We start from the raw sequence: 24,175 nt of genomic DNA on the forward strand, positions 1-24,175 counted from the left end.
ACAAAAAAGGTGACTCCGAAGAGAGCGCAGCCAAATCAGAGACTCTCCTGAGAGAAGTTATGGCCACCAGAAAGACGACTTTCTGTGAAAGTCGAAACAAAGAAACCTCCCTAAGAGGCTCAAAAGGGGGTTTCTGCAAGGCCGTGAGGACCAGATTAAGGTCCCAGGGATCCAGAGGCCGCCGGTAAGGCGGAATAATGTGAGATGCGCCCATGCATGAAGGTGCGCACCTGAGCCAGCCGGGCGATACGCCGCTGGAACAACACTGACAGAGCCGAGACCTGTCCCTTGAGGGAATTGAGGGATAGTCCTAGTTGCAGACCAGACTGCAGGAAGGACAGAAGGGTCGGCAGGGAAAAAGGCCAAGGAGCATGGCCGGAAGAACGACACCAGGACAGGAAAATTCTCCAAGTCCTGTGGTAAATTTTGGCCGAGGAAGACTTCCGAGCCTGAGTCATAGTGGAGATGACTTCGGGAGGAATGCCGGAAGCCGTCAGGATCCAGGACTCAAGAGCCACGCCGTCAATCTGAGAGCTGCAGAATTCTGGCGGAAAAACGGACCTTGAGAGAGAAGTCTGGGCGGTCCGGGAGATGCCACGGCACCTCTACGGACAGGCGGAGCAGGTCTGGGTACCAAGCTCGCCTGGGCCAGTCTGGAGCAATGAGTATGACCCGACGGCCCTCCATTCTGATCTTGCGCAGGACTCTGGGCAAGAGAGCTAGAGGGGGAAACACGCAAGACAGACGGAACTGGGACCAATCCTGAACCAGCGCGTCCGCTGCAAAGGCCTGAGGATCGTGGGAGCGAGCCACGTAAACCGGGACCTTGTTGTTGTGCCGGGACGCCATTAGATCCACTTCCGGAGTGCCCCACTTGCGGCAGATCGACCGGAACACTGCCGGATGCAGAGCCCACTCGCCGCTGTCCACGGTTTGACGGCTGAGATGAAGGGAATTTTGTTACTTACCGTAAATTCCTTTTCTTCTAGCTCCTATTGGGAGACCCAGACGATTGGGTGTATAGCACTGCCTCCGGAGGCCACACAAAGCAATTACACTAAAAAGTGTAAGGCCCCTCCCCTTCTGGCTATACACCCCCAGTGGGATCACTGGCTCACCAGTTTTAGTGCAAAAGCAAGAAGGAGGAAAGCCAATAACTGGTTTAAACAAATTCACTCCGAAGAAACGTCGGAGAACTGAAAAACCATTCAACATGAACAACATGTGTACCCGAAAAACCACCAAAAATCCCGAAGGACAACAGGGCGGGTGCTGGGTCTCCCAATAGGAGCTAGAAGAAAAGGAATTTACGGTAAGTAACAAAATTCCCTTCTTCTTCGGCGCTCCATTGGGAGACCCAGACGATTGGGACGTCCAAAAGCTGTCCCTGGGTGGGTAAAGAAATACCTCATGTTAGAGCTGCAAAGACAGCCCTCCCCTACGGGGAAGCAACTGCCGCCTGCAGGACTCTTCTACCTAGGCTGGCGTCCGCCGAAGCATAGGTATGCACCTGATAATGTTTGGTGAAAGTGTGCAGACTCGACCAGGTAGCTGCCTGGCACACCTGTTGAGCCGTAGCCTGGTGTCGTAATGCCCAGGACGCACCCACGGCTCTGGTAGAATGGGCCTTCAGCCCTGATGGAACCGGAAGCCCAGCAGAACGGTAGGCTTCAAGAATTGGTTCTTTGATCCATCGAGCCAGGGTGGCTTTGGAAGCCTGCGACCCCTTGCGCTGGCCAGCGACAAGGACAAAGAGTGCATCAGAGCGGCGCAGGGGCGCCGTGCGGGAAATGTAGATTCTGAGTGCTCTCACCAGATCTAACAAATGTAAATCCTTTTCATACCGGTGAACCGGATGAGGACAAAAAGAAGGTAAGGAGATATCCTGATTAATATGAAACGAGGATACTACCTTAGGGAGAAACTCCTGAATGGGGCGCAGCACTACCTTGTCCTGGTGGACCACCAGGAAGGGAGCCTTGGATGACAGCGCTGCTAGCTCAGACACTCTCCGAAGAGACGTGATCGCTACCAGAAAGGCCACTTTCCGTGATAGTCGAGAGAGTGAAACATCCGTCAGAGACTTGAAAGGCGGCTTCTGGAGAGCAACTAGTACCCTGTTCAGATCCCATGGATCTAACGGCCGCTCGTACGGGGGGACGATATGACCAAACCCCCTGCAGGAACGTGCGTACCTGCGGACGTCGTGCTAGACGGTTCTGAAAAAAACACCAATAGCGCCGAGACTTGCCCTTTAAGGGAGCCGAGCGACAAGCCCTTTTCCAACCCAGATTGCAGGAAGGAAAGAAAAGTAGGCAATGCCAATGGCCAGGGGGACACTCCTTGTACAGAGCACCAGTAAAAGAAAATCTTCCACTTCCGTGGTAGATCTTAGCAGACGTGGACTTCATAGCCTGTCTCATGGTGGCAACGACCCCGTGGGATAATCCTGAGGACACTAGGATCTAGGACGCAATGGCCACACAGTAGGTTCAGGGCCGTAGAATTCAGATGGAAAAACGGCCCTTGGGACAGTAAGTCTGGCCGGTCAGGTAGTGCCCACGGTTGACCGACCGTGAGATGCCTGTCGCCAGAGCTCTTTGATCGTCATGAAAACCGGGACCTTGCTGTTGTGCCGATTCGTGAAACCCGTCCGGGTGCAGAGACCATTCTCCTGCGTCCACGCCCTGGTGACTGAGGAAGTCTGCTTCCCAGTTTTCTACGCCCGGGATGTGAACTGCGGATATGGTGTATGCTCTGTCTTCCACCCCTAGCAGAATCCGGCGGACTTCCTGTGAGGCTCGCCGACTGCGTAGTCCGCCTTGGTGGTTGATGTATGCCACCGCTGTGGATTGTCCGACTGAATTCGGATCTGTTTGCCTTCCAGCCACTGCAGGAAGTCTTGCAGGGCCATATGCACTGCCCAGAGCTCCAGACAATTGATCTGAAGAGTGGACTCCTTTGAAGAGAGTCCTTGATCGTCTGAGAAAGGGGGACGTTCCTGTGTAGGGACATCGACTTCCCCTCCCATTAGCGAAGAATGTTCTATTGAAGTGGACGCAGATGAAACTGCGTGAAAGGGACTGCCTCTGGATGAGGTGTCTCCTTGAAGGAGAGACTGCACCCCCGTCTGTAGTGACCGCTGTTTGTCCAGTGGAAGCTTCACCATCGCTGAGAGTGTGTGAAACCCCAAGCTAAGATATGCCAGCGATTGGGTTTAACTTTGAAAAGTTGAGGACCCACCCGAAACTCTGGGAAGTCTCCAGCGCCATGTTCAGGCTGTGTTGGCATGCCTCTTAAAAGAGTGCCTTGACAAGTAGATGGTCTAAGTAAGGGATCACAGGGTGACCCTGAGAGTGCGGGAGTGGTCCCACTGCTGCCATGAACTTGGTGAAAACCCGTGGGGCTGTCGCCAGACCGAAGGGTAGGGCTACGAACCGAAGATGCTCGTCTTCAATAACGAATCGTAGCAAACGCCGGTGCTCTGGAGCAATCGGCACGTGGAGATAAGCATCCTGATGTCTATTGATGCTAGGAAATCTCCTTGAGACATTGAGGCAATGACGGAGCGGAGGGATTCCATCCGGAACCGCCTGGTTTTCACGTGCTTGTTGAGCAGTTTAAGGTCCAGAACGGAACGGAAGGAGTCGTCCTATTTTGTCACCCCGACCAGATCGGAGTAAAAAAGTGTCTCTTGTTCCTGAGGAGGAACCGGGATTACGACTCCTACTGCCTGCAGAAGAGCCTCGGCTCGGCCGGTGAGGAAGTTTTTGCGACAAACTGTCTCTCACCCACCGGCCATTGACCTGTGGCAGTTAAATGTCGCTAAAGCGGGAGAGTCTGCCACCGACCGCGGACGCGGAGAGAGAGGGCTGAAAGTCATGAGGAAACCGCCTTGGTAGCGGTTCCTCCGGCTGCCTTCTCCGGGCGTGATTGAGCCCGCCAGGAACCTGCGCCCCTCTGAGCCTTTTGAGTCCTGTTGGACGAGGGCAATTGGGACGTGCCCGAGCCTGGGAAGGACCGAAACCTCGACTGTCCCTTCTCCTGATGGGTCTTGTTTGATAGCTGGGGTAAGGAAGAATCCGTACCCTTGGACAGTTGAATGATTTAATCCAACCGCTCACGAAACAGTCTGTCACCAGATAAAGGCAATCTGGTTAAGCACTTTTGTGGAAGCAGCATCTGCTCCAATCCCTTAACACTAGGAGCGTAACAACACGGAGTTGGCGGACGCCACTGACGTACGGCTCGTAGAGTCCAGGACAGCATAAACAGCTTGAGTCGCAATGCCGACATTGCGAGGTGAAGGACGCTACTGCGGCCAAGATGTACATGTGACCGCGTCCCTCTGCGCAATACTAGCTGAAATAGCTTGGAGTGCCTCTATGGCTGCGAATGCCGGGGCAACCGACCCGTCGATAGGGCTATCTGTCTGGCAATGGCATCTTTAAGTGAAGTCCCATCTTCCACTGCAACTATAGATCTAGCCGCAAGCCTGGAGATTGGGGGATCCACCCTTGGAGCGCTTGAGCACGTCAGGGGGGAAGAGACAACGCGTATCTTCAATACAGTTGGAGAAACGCTTATCGGGATAAGCGTGGTGTTCCTGGACTGCTTCTCTGGAGTCAGAGTGACCAGAAAAGTACTCAATATACGCTTGAGATACCGAAATAGGGATTTCTTCTGCTGTGAAGCTGACCCCTCCACTGGAGGAGTTGAGGGAGAAATACCCAACCTTCCATTGATGGACGCTATAAGATTATTCACTATAGCGTCACCATCCGGTGTATCCGGATTGAGAGCGGTCTCAGGATCAGAGTCCTGAACAGCTACGTCTGCCTCATCATACAGAGAGTACTGTGATGAAGTCGAGGGCTGTTCTTAGGGGGCTCGCTTAGGCCGTCTGGGACTGTCGTCCGTGTCAGAGCCTGCACCCTGGGATGCATGGGACCCTCCTGGAGCCATGATTTGTTTCGAAATCAGGGTGGCCAGGGGCATTGAAGCAACATTGCCCAAGGTCTGTCTGGACTGCAAAGTCTGTAAGATGTTAGTCATAGCCACAGACAATATATCAGCGGAAACTGCAACTCCGTCCCTGTCCCTGGACAGGGATCACAGGTGGTTCTTTTGGCCACCTGTAGCAGAGACCCCGTTGAGTAATTGCATACACTGGGGGTCCTGGAACAGTCGCATGCAGTACAAGCAGCATAGAAAGCCTGTGCCTTGGCACCCATGCTTTTTTTTTTTTTTTTTTTTTGCTGTTGCTGTCTAGCCATCTAGGAGCATTAGCCAAGAATAGCGACCGTACAGTGCAATGTATAGCATACAAGCATGAAGTACAATAAACACTTCAGCACATGCAGTACAAGGAGCATAGAAAGCCTGTGCCTTGGCACCTATGCTTTTCTGCTGCCGTTGTCTAGTTATTCAGGAGCATTAGCCAGGAAAAGCGACATACAGTGAATGTATAGCATACAAGCATGAAAATAAACACTGCAGCACATGCAATCCAAGCAGCATTGAAAGCTTGTGCCTTAGCACCCTTGCTTTTCTGCTGCTGTTGTCTAGTCATCAAGGAGCATTAGCCAAGAATAGCGACATGCAGTGAATGTACAAGCATGAAAATAAACTCTGCAGTACATGCAATCCAAGCAGCATTGAAAGCTTGTGCCTTAGCACCATTGCTGTTTGCTGCCGCTGTCTAGCCATCTAGGCGGGTAGACAGCCAAGAATAGCCCTTACAGTGCAATGTAAAGCATACAAGCATAAAGGACACATGACACTGCAGCACATGCAAGACAAGCAGCATATAGAGTCTGTGCTTTAGCACCCCTGATCTTTTGCTGCTGTTTCTAGGTCTGCATCCTGAATAGCGACCGTACAAAAGTACAACAGGACACTTCGGCATTAGTGGGTCAGCACTTTAGTTGCCGCTTACCGCCCGCACAAAAGCGGGTGTGTGGCGCCGGAATCCTGCTGGTAGCTCAGTGTCTCCGTTGTCCCGCTCTGCGTGCCGGAATGGCTGCCGGCGTCCAGAGGAGAGGGGCGGGCCGAGGGCGTGCCCGAGACAAGAGCGGGAACCCGGCGCCCACTGTGTCTAGTAAAGGGGGCTGGAGAATGCAAATAAGGCTCCAGCCCTCGGCGCTGCTATAGAACAGCGTCTCTCCCTGTCCCTGAGTGACAGGGTGGGGGCGGGAACGAAGCGGCGCTAGGCCGCAAAAGCCGGGGACTAAAGTTAGAAGCGCCGCCGCCGTAAAAGCGCGGTCGGCGCGTCCCCGGCGCACTACAAGTCGCAGCTGCGCCGCCGCTCCAGGGGCGGTCGGCGCGGCGGTCCCCACACGTAAAGTCCCCCAGTAATCTGCAGGGACTATAAGCCCAGCGCACAGCGCTACAGTCCCCGGCGCACTAGCACACCCAGCAAGCCTGGAGTGTGCGTGGCCTGCCATACGGGGACACAGAGTACCTGAAAGTTGCAGGGCCTTGTCCCTGAACGGCACTCCCGCTCCACATCCAGCAGGTTCTATGGGTCTGTGGATGGAGCCCGGCCTCAGGGCTTGGTGGCCGGAAAGATCCCACTTCCTCAGAGCCCCTCAGGGGGATGGGGAAGGAAAACAGCATGTGGGCTCCAGCCTCCGTACCAGCAATAGGTACCTCAACCTTACAAACCGCAAGTGGGGTGAGAAGGGAGCATGCTGGGGGCCCTAGTATGGGCCCTCTTTTCTTCCATCCGATATAGTCAGCAGCTACTGCTGACTGAACAGTGGAGCTTATGCATGGATGTCTGACCTCCTTCGCACAAAGCAGAAAACTGGTGAGCCAGTGATCCCACTGGGGGTGTATAGCCAGAAGGGGAGGGGCCTTACACTTTTTAGTGTAATTGCTTTGTGTGGCCTCCGGAGGCAGTGCTATACACCCAATCGTCTGGGTCTCCCAATGGAGCGCCGAAGAAAATCTGCCTCCCAGTTTTCCACACCTGGGATGTGGACTGCGGATATGGTGGACTTGGAGTCCTCCGTGCACTGAAGGATGCGTTGAACCTCCAACATTGCCAGGCGGCTGCAAGTCCCGCCCTGGTGATTGATGTAGGCAACTGCTGTCGCGTTGTCTGACTGGACTCGAATGTGCTTGCCCGCCAACAGGTGGTGAAAGGCTACGAGAGCTAGGAGCACAGCTCTGGTTTCCAGCACATTGATCGAGAGGGCTGATTCGGACGGAGTCCAAGTGCCCTGTGCTCGGTGGTGGAGAAAAACTGCTCCCCAGCCGGATAGACTGGCATCCGTGGTGAGAATCACCCAGGACGGGATTAGGAATGAGCGTCCCTGAGACAGAGAGAGGGGCCGAATCCACCACTGAAGAGAGCTCCTGGTCTGTGGCGACAGAGCCACCAACCTGTGCAAGGAAGAAGTCCGCTTGTCCCAACAGCGGAGAATGTCCAGCTGCAGAGGACGCAGATGGAACTGGGCAAAGGGAACCGCTTCCATTGACGCCACCATCTGACCCAGCACCTGCATGAGGTGCCTGATGGAATGACGGCGGGGCCTCAACAGAGAGCGCATCGACAGATGGAGGGACTGCTGTTTGACTAAGGGCAGCTTCACAAGTGCCGGCAGAGTCTCGAATTGCATCCCTAGGTACGTAAGTTTTTGGGTCGGGGGTCAGAGTGGACTTGGGCAGATTGACAAGCCACCTGAAATGAACAAGCGTGGCGAGAGTGAGCGAGACACTCCGCTGACAGTCTGCACTGGATGAAGCCTTGACAAGAAGGTCATCCAGGTAAGGAATCACTGCCAACCCCTGGAGGTGCAGAACCGCAACCACTGCTGCCATGACCTTGGTAAATACTCGAGGGGCCGTGGCTAACCCGAAGGGGAGAGCCACGAATTGGAAATGTTCCTCTCCGATTGCAAAACGTAGCCAACGCTGGTGTGAAACTGCAATTGGCACATGCAGATAGGCATCTCTGATGTCGATGGATGCCAGGCAATGACTGATCGCAGAGACTCCATGCGTAAATGCCGCACCTGAACATGCTTGTTGAGAAGCTTGAGATCCAGGATGGGCCGGAAGGAACCGTCCTTTTTGGGGACTAGGAAGAGATTTGAGTAAAAACCTCTGAACCGTTCCCTGGCGGGAACCGGTACAATTACTCCGTTGGCCTGTAAGGATGCCACGGCCTGAGAGAAGGCGGCGGCCTTGGAGCAGGGGGGAGTTGACAGAAAGAATCTGTTCGGCGGGCTGGAAGAGAACTCTATCCTGTAGCCGTGGGAGATGATATCCCGCACCCACTGATCGGAGACGTGTTGAAACCACACGTCGCCAAAGTGGGAGAGCCTGCCACCGACCAAGGACGTTGCTGGCTCGGCCAGATAGTCAAGAGGAGGCTGCCTTGGTGGCAGCAGCTCCTGCGGACCTTTGTGGACGCGGCTTCTTGCGCCAGGTGGGCTTCTGGTCCTTGGCTGAGTTAGTGGACGAGGCCGAGGGCTTAGAGGACGACCAGTTAGAGGAACGAAAGGAACGAAACCTCGACTGGTTCCTGCCCTGGACATGTTTCCTGGTTTTAGTCTGTGGCAAGGAAGTACTCTTCCCGCCAGTAGCCTCCTTAATGATTTCATCCAGTTGTTCACCGAACAGCCTGGACCCAGCAAATGGTAGCCCAGCTAGGTACTTCTTTGAGGAAGCATCTGCCTTCCACTGTCGAAGCCACAAGATCCTGCGGATAGCGAGGGAATTAGCGGAGGCCACCGCAGTGCGGTGAGAAGCCTCCAGCATGGCAGACATGGCGTAGGCTGAAAAGGCTGAAGCCTGGGAAGTTAAGGCAACCAATTCAGGCATAGAGTCCCTAGTGAGGGAATGCATCTCCTCTAGGGAAGCAGAGATGGCTTTGAGAGCCCACACTGCTGCAAAGGATGGGGAGAACGAGGCCCCAGCCGCCTCATAGACAGACTTGGCCAGGAGGTCAACCTGGCGGTCAGTGGGATCCTTAAGTGAGGTGCCATCAGCCACAGATACAACTGTCCGGGCTGAGAGTCTAGACACCGGAGGGTCTACCTTTGGTGAGTGAGCCCACTCCTTGACCACCTCTGGTGGAAAAGGAAACCGGTCATCAGAACCACGCTTTGGGAAGCGTTTGTCAGGACAGGCTCTGGGCTTGGACACAGTGGCTTGAAAACTGGAGTGGTTAAAGAACACAGTCCTTGTTCTCTTAGGCAAGGTAAACTGGTGCTTTTCTGCCCGAGAGGGTTGCTCCTCTGATACTGGCGGATTGAGGTCCAGTATGGAATTAATGGACGCAATTAAATCACTAACATCCGCATCACCCTCGGTCAGATCAATGGGGCACATGGAGGTAGCGTCCGAGCCCCCAGTAAAGACATCCTCCTCGTCCTGCGAGTCGGCTCGTGAATCGGAGCCGCGGGACGAGGAAGGAGAGGGGACCCTGCGTCTCCTTTTAGGAGGACGGGGTCTGGGAGCAGATGAAGAATGCTCTGAGCTCTGCAGAGCGAGCCGAAGCAGCAGAGGCGCCCTGAGAAGGGGGCTGATGCATGCTCAGCAGAGTCCGGGACAACTCTCCCATGGAGTCAGCAAAGGACTGGGAGATAGACTTAGTAAACAATTCTACCCAAGCCGGGGGTTCAGCCACCGGGGCCGGAGCAGCCTGAGGGACCACTTAGGAGACTCCAGGCTGAGGCACCACCATGTTAGAGCAGGCATCACAATGAGGATATGTGCTCGGTTCAGGCAGTACGAGCTTACATGCAGTGCATATTGAGTACAGCCTTGCTCCTAGTGTGAGACATGCTGCTGAGGTGGAGGCTCTGCAGTAAAGAACACACTCCTTCAGAATGACCCCCAGAGAGTGTATAAGAAAGTCCACAACCAGAGGTTGTGGCTTACCAGACCGTTTTGTGTGCCCTCCGGATCCCACAGCTCGGACCCCCAGACAGATGAGCAGAGATGCAGCAGCCAGCGCCGATCAGTGTGACAGTCTGCACTGGATGAGAACGCTGCTAAAATGGTGCCGGAGTGAGGAGTGGGGGCGGGGCCTAGTCCAAGAGCGGGAACCGGAGGGCCAAGAAGATATACAGGGGAGGGAAACATCTCCCCAGAGAGGAGTGTCCTCCCCTGTGCTAAACGGCTGGTGGGCGGCGCCGCACTGTCCCTCTGCATGACAGACATGCAGGGGCAGTGAAACCGAAAGTAGGCCGCAGCCGAAGCCGGGGCCTAAATTTTACAATGCGGCCGGCGAGCAGGCACCCTCGGCGCGGTTCTCAGGTAAAAACCAGAGAACCGGCCGGAAATGTTACCAAAGTAACCTGACACACTCTCCCCAACAATAAAGATGCAAAGGACCCCCTGCAATAACGTCTCAAATACTTAGCTTGTGAGACGCAGGGCCAGGTCCCTGAGGGATGAGTGCTCCGTCCGGCAGGGTCCTGAAAGGGCTGCGGATGGAGACCGGTCTCCTGCAAAGCAGTGAGAACCGTGCTGGCTCCCACTTCAAGCCAGAGCCCGAGGGATGCTGAAGGAGCGCGGCATGTAAAGGCTCCAGCCTTGAAATCAACCTTAACAACACCGCCGACACAGTGGGGTGAGAAGGGACATGCCGGGGGTCCAGCTTGGACCCGCTTTTCTTCCAACTCTTTAAAATGAAAAATCAGATGAGAATGCATGTGTGCCTCCTGAACACAAAGCATTGAACTGGGTAGATTTGGTTATCCAGGGGGTGTATATGCTCGGAGGGAGGAGCTACACTTTTTAGTGTAGTATTTTGTGTGTCCTCCGGAGGCAGAAGCTATACATCCATGGTCTGGGTCTCCCATAAGGAACGATGAAGAAATTTTGTTTAAATGCGGATTGCACATTTTCTGTTAGTACAATAAACCTCATTTCAATCCAGAAATATTACTCAGTCCATCAGTTATTAGATATATGAAACTGAAATATCAAAAACCCAAATTGTTATAAAGAAAAAAAGGGTAACATTAATAGGGGTGCCCAAACTTTTTCATATGACTGTAATCAATTTTCAGTTTACTGTATGAAATAATTATTTGATACAATAGAACAACAGAACTTAATATTTGGTACAGACCTTTGTTTGCAGTTACAGATGTCGGACGTTTCAGGTTGTACTTTACCAAGTTTGCACACACTGCAGCAGGGGTTTTGACCGCCCCCTCCACACAGCCCCCTCAGGTCGCCCCCTCCACACAGCCCCCTCAGGTCGCCCCCTCCACACAGCCCCCTCAGGTCGCCCCCTCCACACAGCCCCCTCAGGTCGCCCCCTCCACACAGCCCCCTCAGGTCGCCCCCTCCACACAGCCCCCTCAGGTCGCCCCCTCCACACAGCCCCCTCAGGTCGCCCCCTCCACACAGCCCCCTCAGGTCGCCCCCTCCACACAGCCCCCTCAGGTCGCCCCCTCCACACAGCCCCCTCAGGTCGCCCCCTCCACACAGCCCCCTCAGGTCGCCCCCTCCACACAGCCCCCTCAGGTCGCCCCCTCCACACAGCCCCCTCAGGTCGCCCCCTCCGGTCGCCCCCTCCACACAGCCCCCTCCGGTCGCCCCCTCCACACAGCCCTCTCCGGTCGCCCCCTCCACACAGCCCTCTCCGGTCGCCCCCTCCACACAGCCCTCTCCGGTCGCCCCCTCCACACAGCCCTCTCCGGTCGCCCCCTCCACACAGCCCTCTCCGGTCACCCCCTCCACACAGCCCTCTCCGGTCGCCCCCTCCACACAGCCCTCTCCGGTCGCCCCCTCCACACAGCCCTCTCCGGTCGCCCCCTCCACACAGCCCTCTCCGGTCGCCCCCTCCACACAGCCCTCTCCGGTCGCCCCCTCCACACAGCCCTCTCCGGTCGCCCCCTCCACACAGCCCTCTCCGGTCGCCCCCTCCACACAGCCCTCTCAGGTCGCCCCTCCCTACAGATCTTCTCCAGATCTTTCAGGTTTCGGGGTGGTCGCTGGACAACATTGAGTTTCAGCCCCTCCATAGATTTTCTATTGGGGTCACATCTGCAGACTGGCTAGGCCACTCCAGGACCTTGAAATGCTTCTTATGGAGCAGCACCTTAGTTGCCTTGGGTGTGTGTGTCGGGTCATTGTCATGCTAGTGGTACCAGCCAAGACCCATCTTCAATATTGTTACTGAGAGGAGACTGTTGGCCAAAATCTCACGATTCGCGACTCCCATCCATCCTCCCTTCAATATGGCGCAGTCATCCTGTCCCCTTTGCAGAAATATCACCCCCAAAGTATGATGCTTCCACCCCCATGCTTCACGATTGGGATGGTGTTCTTGGGGTTGCACTCATCCTTTATCAGCATCCAAATACGGTGTGTGGAGTTGATACCAAAAAGTACTATTTTGGTCTCATCTGACCACATGACCTTCTCCCATCATTGGCGAACCTCAAAAAGATCTGGACATGTGTTGGTGTGACCAGGGGGACCGTGCGTGCCCTGCAGGAGTTTAATCCATGATGGCGTAGTTTGTTACTAATGGTAATCTTTGATACTGTGATCCCAGCTCTCTTCAGGTCATTGACCAAATCCTCCCATGCAGTTCTGGACTGATTCCTGACCTTTCTCAGAATCATCCTTATCCCACGAGGTGAGATCTTGCATGAAGCTCCAGGCAGAATAAGACTGACAGTCATTGTGTGTTTTTTTCCATTTTCTATTAATTGTGCCAACAGTTGTTGCCTTCTCACCAAGCTGCTTGCCAATTGTCCTGTAGGTCATCCCAGCCTTGTGCAGGTCTACAATTTTGTCCCTGGTGTCCTAAGACAGCTCTTTGGTTTTGGCCATGGTGGAGAGTTTGGAGGGTGATTGATTATGTGGACAGGCGTCTTTTATACAGGTAATGAGTGCAAACAGGTGCAATTAATACAGGTAATGAGTGCAGAGTAGGAGCTTCTTACAGAAACAATAATAGGTCTGTGAGACAGAATTCTTGCTGGTTTGTTGGTGATCAAACACTTATTTCATGCAATAAAATGCAAATTAATTAATTTAAATAATCATACAATGTAATTTTCTGGATTTTTTTTTTATTTTGTCACAGTTAAAGTTACCCATGATAAAAATTACAGCCCTCTCTATTCTTTCTAGGTGGGAAAACTCGCATAATCATCAGTGTATCAAATACTTATTTTCCCCACTGTATAGGTTTGGTACAGTACTATCCTATGGCAGAATTCATGAAGACTTGCACTAGTACATAGTGAACACAGAAGGGAATTACAGTGCCACCTGGTGGTCACTTGTGGAATAGCAATAATAAAAAATAAAATGCACAGGACTGTTCTCATTATAAAGGGATCCTTTGGAGCAAAAATTGACATTTTAGAGCTTTTTGATATATCAGTGATTAATGGGTCATATCATCAATACCACAAAAAGTATCTACTGAATGTCAACGCTGATAGTAAGGTCACTTAGGTTTTTAACCCTTTTCATGTCTTACCCGCATCCCACGGGTGTTGAATACTTTGGGGTTTCGAGAGAAGTGCATGTGGAGGCCGCCATCTTCATTCACGGACACCGCAATCTTCTTCAGGGTCTTATTGCCGCAGTTGGGACAGAACAACTTGGTCATGTCTGCGGTCGTCCTGGAAGAGAAGAGGGTTTATCTGACAATGGCTGCATCGGGCGATGGTAATGGGTACCAGGTCCATAACGTGCGCGATACCAGAGCCCGGTACCGAGATCACATGCACTCACTTGAAGCAGCCATGACAGCGCAGAACGTAGTTCCTGGTCTGGCGGATGAGCATGCCGTCCACGGAGAGCACGTGCAGCCCCATCTGTATGAGCACGTTCTGTGGATAGAAAAATAAGTGAGGATCGGTGGGGGATGGGTGGGGGTGGGGGGGGGGGGGTTATGGGCCTTTGGAACCAAATCCCACATCTGCACTAACAGAAGAAAGATGCCAAAGCCTTATATCCAGAGGAAACATGGGGGTCCGACAGGTAAAAATCCCACCTATTACATCATTTTATTAGCGGTGCTCATCACAATAAATAGAGGAGGGTAACTAAAACCCAATGTTGTTTTGCACGTTGGGCAATAACTCATCATAGGGCAGCTCAGTGGTTAGCACTATACTATATATAGGACATTAGGACATCACGGTGACTCAGTGGTTAGCACTATACTATATATAGGACATTAGGACATCACAGTGACTCAGTGGTTAGCACTATACTATATAAAGGGCAGCATGGCAGCTTTTTGGTTGGCACTATACTATATATAGGACAGCACGGTAGCTCAGGGGTTAGCACTATACTATATATAGGGCAGCAGTGGTTAGCACTATACTATATATAGGGCAGCACAGTAGCTTTGTGGTTCGCACTATACTATATAAAGGGCAGCATGGCAGCTTTTTGGTTGGCACTATACTATATATAGGACAGCACGGTAGCTTAGGGGTTAGCACTATACTATATATACGGTAGCTCAGTGGTTAGCACTATACTATATATAGGGCAGCACAGTAGCTCAGTGGTTAGCACTATACTATATATAGGGCAGCACAGTAGCTCAGTGGTTAGCACTATACTATATATAGGGCAGCACAGTAGCTCAGTGGTTAGCACTATACTATATATAGGGCAGCACAGTAGCTTTGTGGTTAGCACCAGGGCTGTGGAGTCGGTAAGCCAAACCTTCGACTCCGACTCCGACTCCGACTCCTCAAATTCTTTTGCACCGACTCCGACTCCGACTCCGACTCCGACTCCGACTCCGACTCCGACTCCGACTCCGACTCCGACTCCGACTCCGACTCCGACTCCGACTCCGACTCCGACTCCGACTCCGACTCCGACTCCGACTCCGACTCCGACTCCGACTCCTCAAATTCTTTTGCTCCGACTCCGACTCCGACTCCGACTCCGACTCCGACTCCGACTCCGACTCCGACTCCGACTCCGACATATATTGCTTATAGTTAGGTGAAAAATTTATTGTAGTACATGAATATGTGTATGTGAACATCAGACATTTAATAATTTTTATGATACAATAATCAAGATATTTGGATAGAACATAAAATATATTTATTGGAATACAACTTTAGAACACAAAAAACTGTAATAAATTGTAAATATGTAATACACTATGTAATATACAGTAGATTACATATATATCTTGTGTGTGTATATACACTGTATATATATATATATATATATATATATATATATATATATATATATATATATATATATATATATATATATATATATATATATATATATTTTACATATTTACAATTTATTAGTTTTTTGTGTTCTAAAGTTGTATTCCAATAAATATTTTATGTTCTATCCAAATATCTTGATTATTGTATCATAAAAACAATTAAATGTCTGATGTTCACATTGTACTACAATAAATTTTTCACTTAAATATAAGCATTATACTAAATGTTATTATTTAGTAAAATATTCAGCACATTCTGCATTGCACTCCTGTCCCCAATTTATTATATATTTTAGGAGTCGGAGTCGGTGCATTTTATACCGACTCCGACTCCACCAAAATGAGCTCCGACTCTGACTCCGACTCCACGACTCCGACTCCGACTCCACAGCCCTGGTTAGCACTATACTATATATAGGGCAGCACAGTAGCTTTGTGGTTAGCACTATACTATATATAGGGCAGCACAGTAGCTTTGTGGTTAGCACTATACTATATATAGGGCAGCACAGTAGCTTTGTGGTTAGCACTATACTATATATAGGGTAGCACAGTAGCTTTGTGGTTAGCACTATACTATATATGGGGTAGCACAGTAGCTTTGTGGTTAGCACTATACTATATATAGGGCAGCACAGTAGCTCAGTGATTAGCACTATACTATATATGGGGTAGCACAGTAGCTTTGTGGTTAGCACTATACTATATATGGGGCAGCACGGTGGCTCTGTTATCACTGTTGCTTTGCAGCGCTGGAGTCCTGGATTAAAGAAGGGAATTTTGTTTACTTACCGTAAATTCCTTTTCTTCTAGCTCCAATTGGGAGACCCAGACAGTGGGTGTATAGCTACTGCCCTCTGGAGGCCGCACAAAGAACTACACTTAAAAGTGTAAGGCCCCTCTCCTTCTGGCTATACACCCTCCCGTAGGAGTACAGATTCCTCAGTTTTAGTACCAAAGCAAGAAGGAGGAAAGCCAATAACAGTTTCAAAAACAAATTCAATCCGATAACATGATCGGAGAACTTAAGAAACAACATGAACAACATGTGCACCCGAAAAACGAAACCCTAAGAACAAATAGGGCGGGTGCTGGGTCTCCCAATTGGAGCTAGAAGAAAAGGAATTTACGGTAAGTAAACAAAATTCCCTTCTTTTTCGCTCCTAATTGGGAGACCCAGACAGTGGGACGTCCAAAAGCAGTCCCTGGGTGGGTAAAAAGATACCACATGAACGGGCTGTCAGACAGCCTCTTCCTACAGGTGGGCCACCGCCGCCTGAAGGACCTGTCTACCTAGGCTGGCATCTGCCGAAGCGTAGGTATGCACTTGATAGTGTTTGGTAAACGTGTGCAGACTCGACCAGGTAGCCGCCTGGCACACTTGCTGAGCCGTAGCCTGATGCCGCAATGCCCAGGACGCACCCACGGCTCTGGTAGAATGGGCCTTCAGTCCAGATGGAATCGGAAGCCCAGCAGAACGGTATGTGTGAAGAATTGGTTCCTTGATCCACCGCGCCAGGGTGGATTTGGAAGCTTGCGATCCCTTATGCTGACCAGCGACTAGGACAAAGAGCGCATCAGAACGGCGTAGAGACGCCGTGCGGGAAATGTAAATCCTGAGTGCTCTCACCAGGTCCAACAGATGTAAACCCTTTTCAAATTGGTGAACTGGATGCGGACACAAAGATGGTAAAGTGATATCCTGATTGAGATGAAAGGAAGAAACCACCTTGGGAGAAAACTCTGGAATTGGACGCAGTACTACCTTGTCTTGGTGAAACACCAGGAAGGGAGATTTGCAAGATAACGCCGCTAGCTCGGACACTCTTCGAAGAGACGTGACCGCCACAAGAAAAACTACCTTTTGTGAAAGCCGAGAAAGGGGAACCTCTTTCAAAGGCTCGAAAGGCGGCTTCTGGAGAGCAATGAGAACCTTGTTCAGATCCCAGGGTTCCAATGGCCGTCTGTAAGGAGGAACGATATGACAAACTCCTTGGAGAAAAGTGCGTACTTTAGAAAGCTGTGCCAAGCGCTTCTGAAAGAATACGGATAGCGCGGAGACTTGACCCTTAAGAGAGCTAAGCGACAAGCCTTTTTCCAACCCAGACTGCAGGAAGGAAAGAAAAGTTGGCAATGCAAATGGCCAGGGAGAAAACCCTTGAGCCACGCACCACGCTAAGAATATCTTCCACGTTCTGTGATAGATCTTAGCTGAGGATGGTTTTCTAGCCTGTCTCATTGTGGCAACAACTTCATGAGATAAACCTGAGGCCGCTAGGATCCAGGACTCAATGGCCACACAGTCAGGTTCAGGGCCGCAGAATTCAGATGGAAAAACGGCCCTTGAGACAGCAAATCTGGACGGTCTGGTAGTGTCCACGGTTGGCCTACCGTGAGATGCCACAGATCCGGGTACCACGACCTTCTTGGCCAATCTGGAGCGACGAGTATGGCTCGATGGCAGTCGGACCTGATTTTCCGGAGAACTCTGGGTAACAATGCTAGAGGTGGGAACACCTAGGGGAGTCGGAATTGCGACCAATCCTGAACCAAGGCGTCTGCCGCCAGTGCTCGGTGATCGTGAGACCGTGCCATGAAAACTGGGACCTTGTTGTTGTGTCGTGACGCCATCAGATCGACGTCCGGCGTCCCCCAGCGGCAACAGATCTGCTGAAACACGTCCGGGTGAAGGGACCATTCTCCTGCGTCCATGCCCTGGCGACTGAGAAAGTCTGCTTCCCAGTTTTCCACGCCTGGGATGTGAACTGCGGATATGGTGGACGCTCTGCTTTCCACCCACGTCAAAATCCGTTGGACTTCTTGAAAGGCTTGGCGACTGCGTGTTCCCCCTTGGTGGTTGATGTACGCCACCGCCGTGGAATTGTCCGACTGAATCCGAATCTGTTTGCCTTCCAGCCATTGTTGGAAGGCTCGCAGGGCAAGATAGATTGCTCTGATTTCCAGAACATTGATCTGCAGGGTGGACTCTTCCAGAGTCCACATCCCCTGAGCCCTGTGGTGGAGATACACCGCTCCCCACCCTGATAGGCTCGCATCCGTCGTGACCACTGCCCAGGACGGGGGAAGGAACGACTTTCCCTGTGACAATGAGGTGGGGAGAAGCCACCAACGCAGAGAGTCCTTGGCAGTCAGAGAGGGAGACAGTCCTGTCGAGGGACGTCGATTTCCCGTCCCATTGGCGTAGAATGTCCCATTGTAGAGGGCGCAGATGAAACTGCGCGAACGGGACTGCCTCCATTGCTGCTACCATCTTTCCTAGGAAATGCATGAGGCGCCTCAGTGAGTGCGACTGGCTCTGAAGGAGAGATTGCACTCCAGTCCGCAGCGAGCACTGCTTGTCCAGTGGAAGCTTCACTATCGCTGAGAGAGTATGAAACTCCATGCCAAGATAAGTCAGAGATTGGGTCGGGGTTAGATGAGACTTTGGAAAGTTGATAATCCACCCGAAACTCTGGAGAGTGTCTAGTGCCACTTTCAGACTGTGTTGGCATGCCTCTTGAGAGGGTGCCTTTATAAGCAGGTCGTCTAGATACGGGATGACCGAGTGACCCTGCGAGTGCAGAACAGCTACTACTGCTGCCATGACCTTGGTGAAGACCCGGGGGGCTGTTGCCAGACCGAAAGGTAACGCTACGAACTGCAGGTGTTCGTCGTGTATGACGAAGCGTAGGAAACGCTGATGCTCTGGTGCGATCGGCACGTGGAGATACGCATCTTTGATATCTATTGATGCTAGAAAATCTCCTTGAGACATTGAGGCTATGACGGAGCGTAGGGATTCCATCCGGAACCTCCTGACTTTTACGTGTCTGTTGAGCAACTTTAGATCCAGGACGGGCCGATACGATCCGTCCTTTTTTGGGACCACAAACAGATTGGAGTAAAAACCGTGACCTTGTTCCTGAAGAGGGACGGAGGTCACCACTCCTTCCGCTTTTAGAGCGGCCACCGCCTGCAACAGAGCATCGGCTCGGTCTGGTGGGGGAGAAGTTCTGAAGAAACGAGTTGGCGGACGAGAACTGAACTCTATCCTGTACCCGTGAGACAGAATATCCCTCACCCAACGGTCTTTGACGTGTGACAGCCAGATGTCGCCAAAGTGGGAAAGCCTCCCACCGACCGCGGGTGTGGGAATCGGAGACCTCAAGTCAGGAGGACGCCGTTTTGGCAACGGTTCCTCCGGCTGCCCTTTTTGGGCGTGACTGAGACCTCCAAGAATCTGAGCGTCTCTGGTCTTTTTGAGTCTTTTTTGACGATGCGAATTGGGACCTGCCCGGTCCTCGAAAGGACCGATAACCAGACTGACCCTTCCTCTGTTGGGGTCTGTTTTGTCTGTGTTGCGGTAAGGATGAGTCCTTACCCTTGGAGTGTTTGATGATTTCATCCAAACGCTCTCCAAACAATCGGTCACGAGAAAAAGGCAAATTGGTTAAGCACTTCTTGGAATGAGAATCTGCTTTCCAATGTCTCAACCACAGGGCCCTACGCAAAACAACGGAGTTGGCTGACGCCACTGCCGTGCGGCTTGTAGCGTCAAGAACAGCATTAATCGCGTACGACGCGAATGCCGCCATTTGCGAGGTCAATGGTGCTACCTGTGGGGCAAATGCACGTGTGACGGAGTCAACTCGCGCAAGCCCGGCTGAGATAGCTTGGAGTGCCCATACGGCTGCAAAAGAAGGCGCTAATGACGCTCCAATCGCTTCATAGATGGATTTCAGCCAGAGCTCCATCTGCCTGTCAGTGGCATCTTTAAGTGCCGCTCCATCTTCAACTGCAACCAAGGATCTAGCTGCAAGCCTGGAAATTGGAGGATCCACTTTTGGACACTGGGTCCAACCTTTGACCACCTCAGGGGGAAAAGGATAGCGTGTATCTTTAAGCCGTTTAGGAAAACGCCTTTCAGGATAAGCGTGGGGTTTCTGGATTGCGTCTCTAAAGTCAGCGTGGTCCAGAAAAGTGCTTAAAGTACGCTTAGGGTATCTGAAATGGATTCTCTCGTGCTGCGAAGCTGACTCCTCCACAAGAGGAGCTGGTGGGGAAATATTTAACATCTTATTGATGTTAAATATAAGATCATTAACTATGGCGTCACCATCTGGTGTATCTAGATTGAGAGCGGTTCCAGGATCAGAATCCTGATCAGTTACGTCCGCCTCATCACCCATAGATTCATCTCGCTGGGATCCTGACCATTGAGATGAATGTGAAGGCCCGTCATAGCGAGCCCGCTTAGGCTGCCCGGGGCCATCGTCCGAGTCAGAGTCTTCACCCTGAGGTGTATATGCCCGCCCCGGAGCTTGGAGCTGAGGGGGACCAGGGGGCAATGATTGCACAGTGTCCGTGGCCTGAAGTACAGGCCTAGCTCGCAATGTGTCAAGAATTTGTGACATAGTGAGAGACATTCTGTCAGCAAAAGCTGCAAACTCAGTGCCTGTCACCTGGACAGCATTCACAGGTGGTACACCCTGGGTCACGTCCAGCAGAGGCCCCGGCTGTGCAAGCGCCGCAGGGGCCGAGCACTGCACACAATGGGGGTCCGTGGAGCCTGCCGGTAGAAAAGTCCCACATGCGGTGCAGGAAGCATATAATGTCTGTGCTTTGGCACCCTTGCGTTTTGCGGACGACATGCTGCTGGCTCTCTGAATGTGAGAGAGTCTATAGCCAAAGGGCGACCAGCGCTATGTAATACCAAGTATTTGTAGCAACAAAATACTAAGAATACTACTGGCACAAGAGGGGTGAGCCCTGAGGGCTGCTTACCGCCCGCTGAATAGCGGGTAAGAGGCTGCAGAATTCCTTGTCTGGGTCTCCCCGGCTCCCCTCTGCAGCTCAGCGTGTCAGCAGGAATGGCTGCCGGCGTCTGTGGAGAGGGGCGGTCCGTGGGAGTTCCCAAACAAAAGTGCGGGAAACAGTGTCCCCTCTGTGCCGATTGTGAGGGCTGGAGTATGTAAAAACGACTCCAGCCCTCAGCGCTGATGCACTGGCCAGCGTCCCGCCCCTCTCCTGACTGGCAGGTCTGGGGGCGGGAACGAACGGGAGCAGGCCGCAAAAGCCGGGGACTCGAGTTATCAGCGCGGCCGCCGTAAAAGCGCGGGCCGCGCTGAAGTCCCCGGCGCACCACAAGTGCCAGCCGCGCCGCAGTCCCAGCGGCCGGCATGACCGATTTCTAGATGTGGCCAGCGTCCCGCCCCTCTCCTGACTGGCAGGTCCGGGGGCGGGAACGAACGGAAGCAGGCCGCAAAAGCCGGGGACTCGAGTTATCAGCGCGGCCGCCGTAAAAGCGCGGGCCGCGCTGAAGTCCCCGGCGCACCACAAGTGCCAGCCGCGCCGCAGTCCCAGCGGCCGGCGCGACCGATTCCTGGAAGTGTGCCTGCTTCAGCTAAGCTGAATGAGGCCATGGCACAAGCGCCGTAGCGCTGATGTCCCCCGGCGCACTACAACACCCAGCATGCTGCGGTGTGAGCGCCTGCACGGGGACACAGAGTACCTTGAGGATGCAGGGCCATGTCCCTGATGTACTCCGCTCCATCCAGCATCTTGTCCAGGGGCTGTAGATGGAGCCCGGTCTCAGTGCCTGGAGACCAGTAAATCCCACTTCACCCAGAGCCCTGTAAAAAGGGATGGGGAAGGAATCAGCATGTGGGCTCCTGCCGCCGTACCCGCAATGGGTACCTCAACCTTACAAACACCTCCGACATACAGTGGGGTGAGAAGGGAGCATGCTGGGGACACTATATGTGTCCTCTTTTCTTCCATCCGACATAGTCAGCAGCTGCTGCTGACTAAAAACAATGGAGCTATGCGTGCGTGTCTGACCTCCTTGCGCACAAAGCTAAAACTGAGGAATCTGTACTCCTACGGGAGGGTGTATAGCCAGAAGGGGAGGGGCCTTACACTTTTAAGTGTAGTTCTTTGTGCGGCCTCCAGAGGGCAGTAGCTATACACCCACTGTCTGGGTCTCCCAATTAGGAGCGAAAAAGAAATCCCATTAAGGAAATATCTGCAAGGAGTTTGTATGTTCTCCCCGTGTCTGCGTGGGTTTCCTCCGGGTTCTCTGGTTTGCTCCCACACTCCAAACACATAATGATAGAGAATGTAGATTGTGAGCCCCAATGGGGACAGGGATGGTCATGACTGTAAAGCGCTATATAATTGAGTAAAGTAAACAATATTTGTTTAGCTTCTAACTTGTTGGGCAAGAACTTGCTGTGATACCTGCATGGCAAAGTCTGTGGTCAGGCACCCGACTACCACGTTAGCTGGAGCCTCCCGACAGCCCATGTCCTGCTGGATCTGTTTGATGTTACTGGGTGTAATCCAGCCTCCCCCATCATCCTCATCTTCATCATCATCATCTTCTTCTCCTTCCTCCTCCTCAGCTGATTTATCCACTACATGGTCCATGTCATCAGGCAGAGCGGCTTCCATCGGGCTTGTAGTCACCGACACTGATTGGGCATTCTACCGGGGGTGGGGGGGGGGAATATAGGTTTATTATTAATCTTTATTTACAGAAATGTCCAAACCTGTGCCTAGGACTCTACATCTATGAGCAAATACTGCATTGGCGGATTGCAGGGTTCACATTTGCTCATCAATGGAGGTAGACAGTGTATAGAGCGACGCTGCAGGGTTTTTGGGGTACTTTTATATATATTTTGAACAATTAGGCTGCAGTTATATGATGCATAGAACCTGACATTGTGGATAACTGCAGCCTAATTGCTCAAAATATATATAAAAGTACCCCAAAAAACCTGCAGGATCACTCGTTATTATGGGGATCCCCCCCTCGCCTGTTTCTATTACAATACAAGAGATCGGATAACGCTGCACCATGGGCCGAGGACGCAGCAAACAGAGCCTTATAAGCCTCCCCAGACATACCATCAACTCCAGCAGATCGTCCTCGATGCTCGGGAGGGGGTTTCTCCAGAAAAAGAAGGAATTGTACTCTTTGTTCTCCGTGCTGTCTTTAGAGTCCTCGGTCACCTGTGCCTCTTTATTACCTGCGGGCTGGAGATGGAAGATGCACTATTAGGATATTATCCAAGAGGCGACACCAACAGCTCATACAAAAGGGCGACACTCCTGTAATATTCCTCACATTCCTGCCCTATGGCACGGAGTAAAAAAAAAAAAAAAAAAAAATTATAATAAAAAAATAAAATAAAATAAAATAAAAAAAAAAAAAAAAAATCCAGTATTTGCCAAATTGGAAGAAATTTTTAGCTTTTTTTTATAGGAGCAAAAAAGTGAGCTGCCAGGTGACTCAGACCCCACTAGTCATTAAGACTAAGAGGCTTTCATCTCAGCACAATGTTGGCCAGCCAATTTCCTGCTTTTGGGAAAAAAAAAGCATTTTTTTTTCCCCACTATCTTCTTAGGGACCCCATACACATAAGATAGCAGTTGGCTGAACTTTGGTTAAAAGCAGCCATCACCCCGACTCCTCCATATACCGAGCACTGGCGAGAAAGCGGCTGCCAGACTTATCTGGCGGCAGCTTTTCTCACCGAGAATAAAGGGCTCAGCAGTTTGAAATTAACATGCCGGATTGTTGCCTCTCCCAAAATAATCTGTCGGGGAAATGTCAGGGGTCCCCATACACAGACTGTCGGTTAAGCTTGCCAATATCCGTGCGCTCAGGCCAACATTAGTCTAATATGTATGAGGGCCTTAAAGAGGTTGGCCACTACTTTAATATTAATCCAAAAATTACCCTGATCAACAGAGTCTGAATACAAACAACAAAATCTACAAAAAATTAGGGCACAGTTTTTTTTCAAAAAGATTTTTGCGTCCCCTGACGCGCGTTTCGCAGGTTGCTTCCTCAGAAAGGGTTTGATGGCAGGATATTTGAATTATATAATATTGTCAGTTCAATAGCGTTTACCATGGGACAATTATTATCTTGATTGACCCTTTCCATCCTTACTT

The 24,175-nt window shown here is 51.7% G+C and overlaps 2 protein-coding genes across 2 annotated transcripts in view; one reads left to right on the forward strand and one right to left on the reverse strand.

Moving 5' to 3' along the window:
* Positions 1-24,175, forward strand: part of UTP4 (UTP4 small subunit processome component) — a 480,982-nt gene that overhangs the window by 284,743 nt on the left and 172,064 nt on the right. The gene's annotated exons all lie outside the window — the stretch shown is intronic.
* NOB1 (NIN1 (RPN12) binding protein 1 homolog) overlaps positions 1-24,175 on the reverse strand; it is a 45,449-nt gene that overhangs the window by 4,626 nt on the left and 16,648 nt on the right. The window contains exons 5-8 of the mRNA XM_075326020.1: positions 23,123-23,251; positions 22,451-22,696; positions 13,726-13,823; positions 13,469-13,613 (exon numbers count right to left, since the gene is read on the reverse strand). Of these exons, the coding sequence (XP_075182135.1) occupies positions 13,469-13,613; positions 13,726-13,823; positions 22,451-22,696; positions 23,123-23,251 (618 nt within the window). The remainder of the gene's footprint in view (positions 1-13,468; positions 13,614-13,725; positions 13,824-22,450; positions 22,697-23,122; positions 23,252-24,175) is intronic.

This window comes from Anomaloglossus baeobatrachus, chromosome 10 (assembly GCF_048569485.1).
Source record: "Anomaloglossus baeobatrachus isolate aAnoBae1 chromosome 10, aAnoBae1.hap1, whole genome shotgun sequence".
Lineage (NCBI taxonomy): Eukaryota > Metazoa > Chordata > Amphibia > Anura > Aromobatidae > Anomaloglossus > Anomaloglossus baeobatrachus.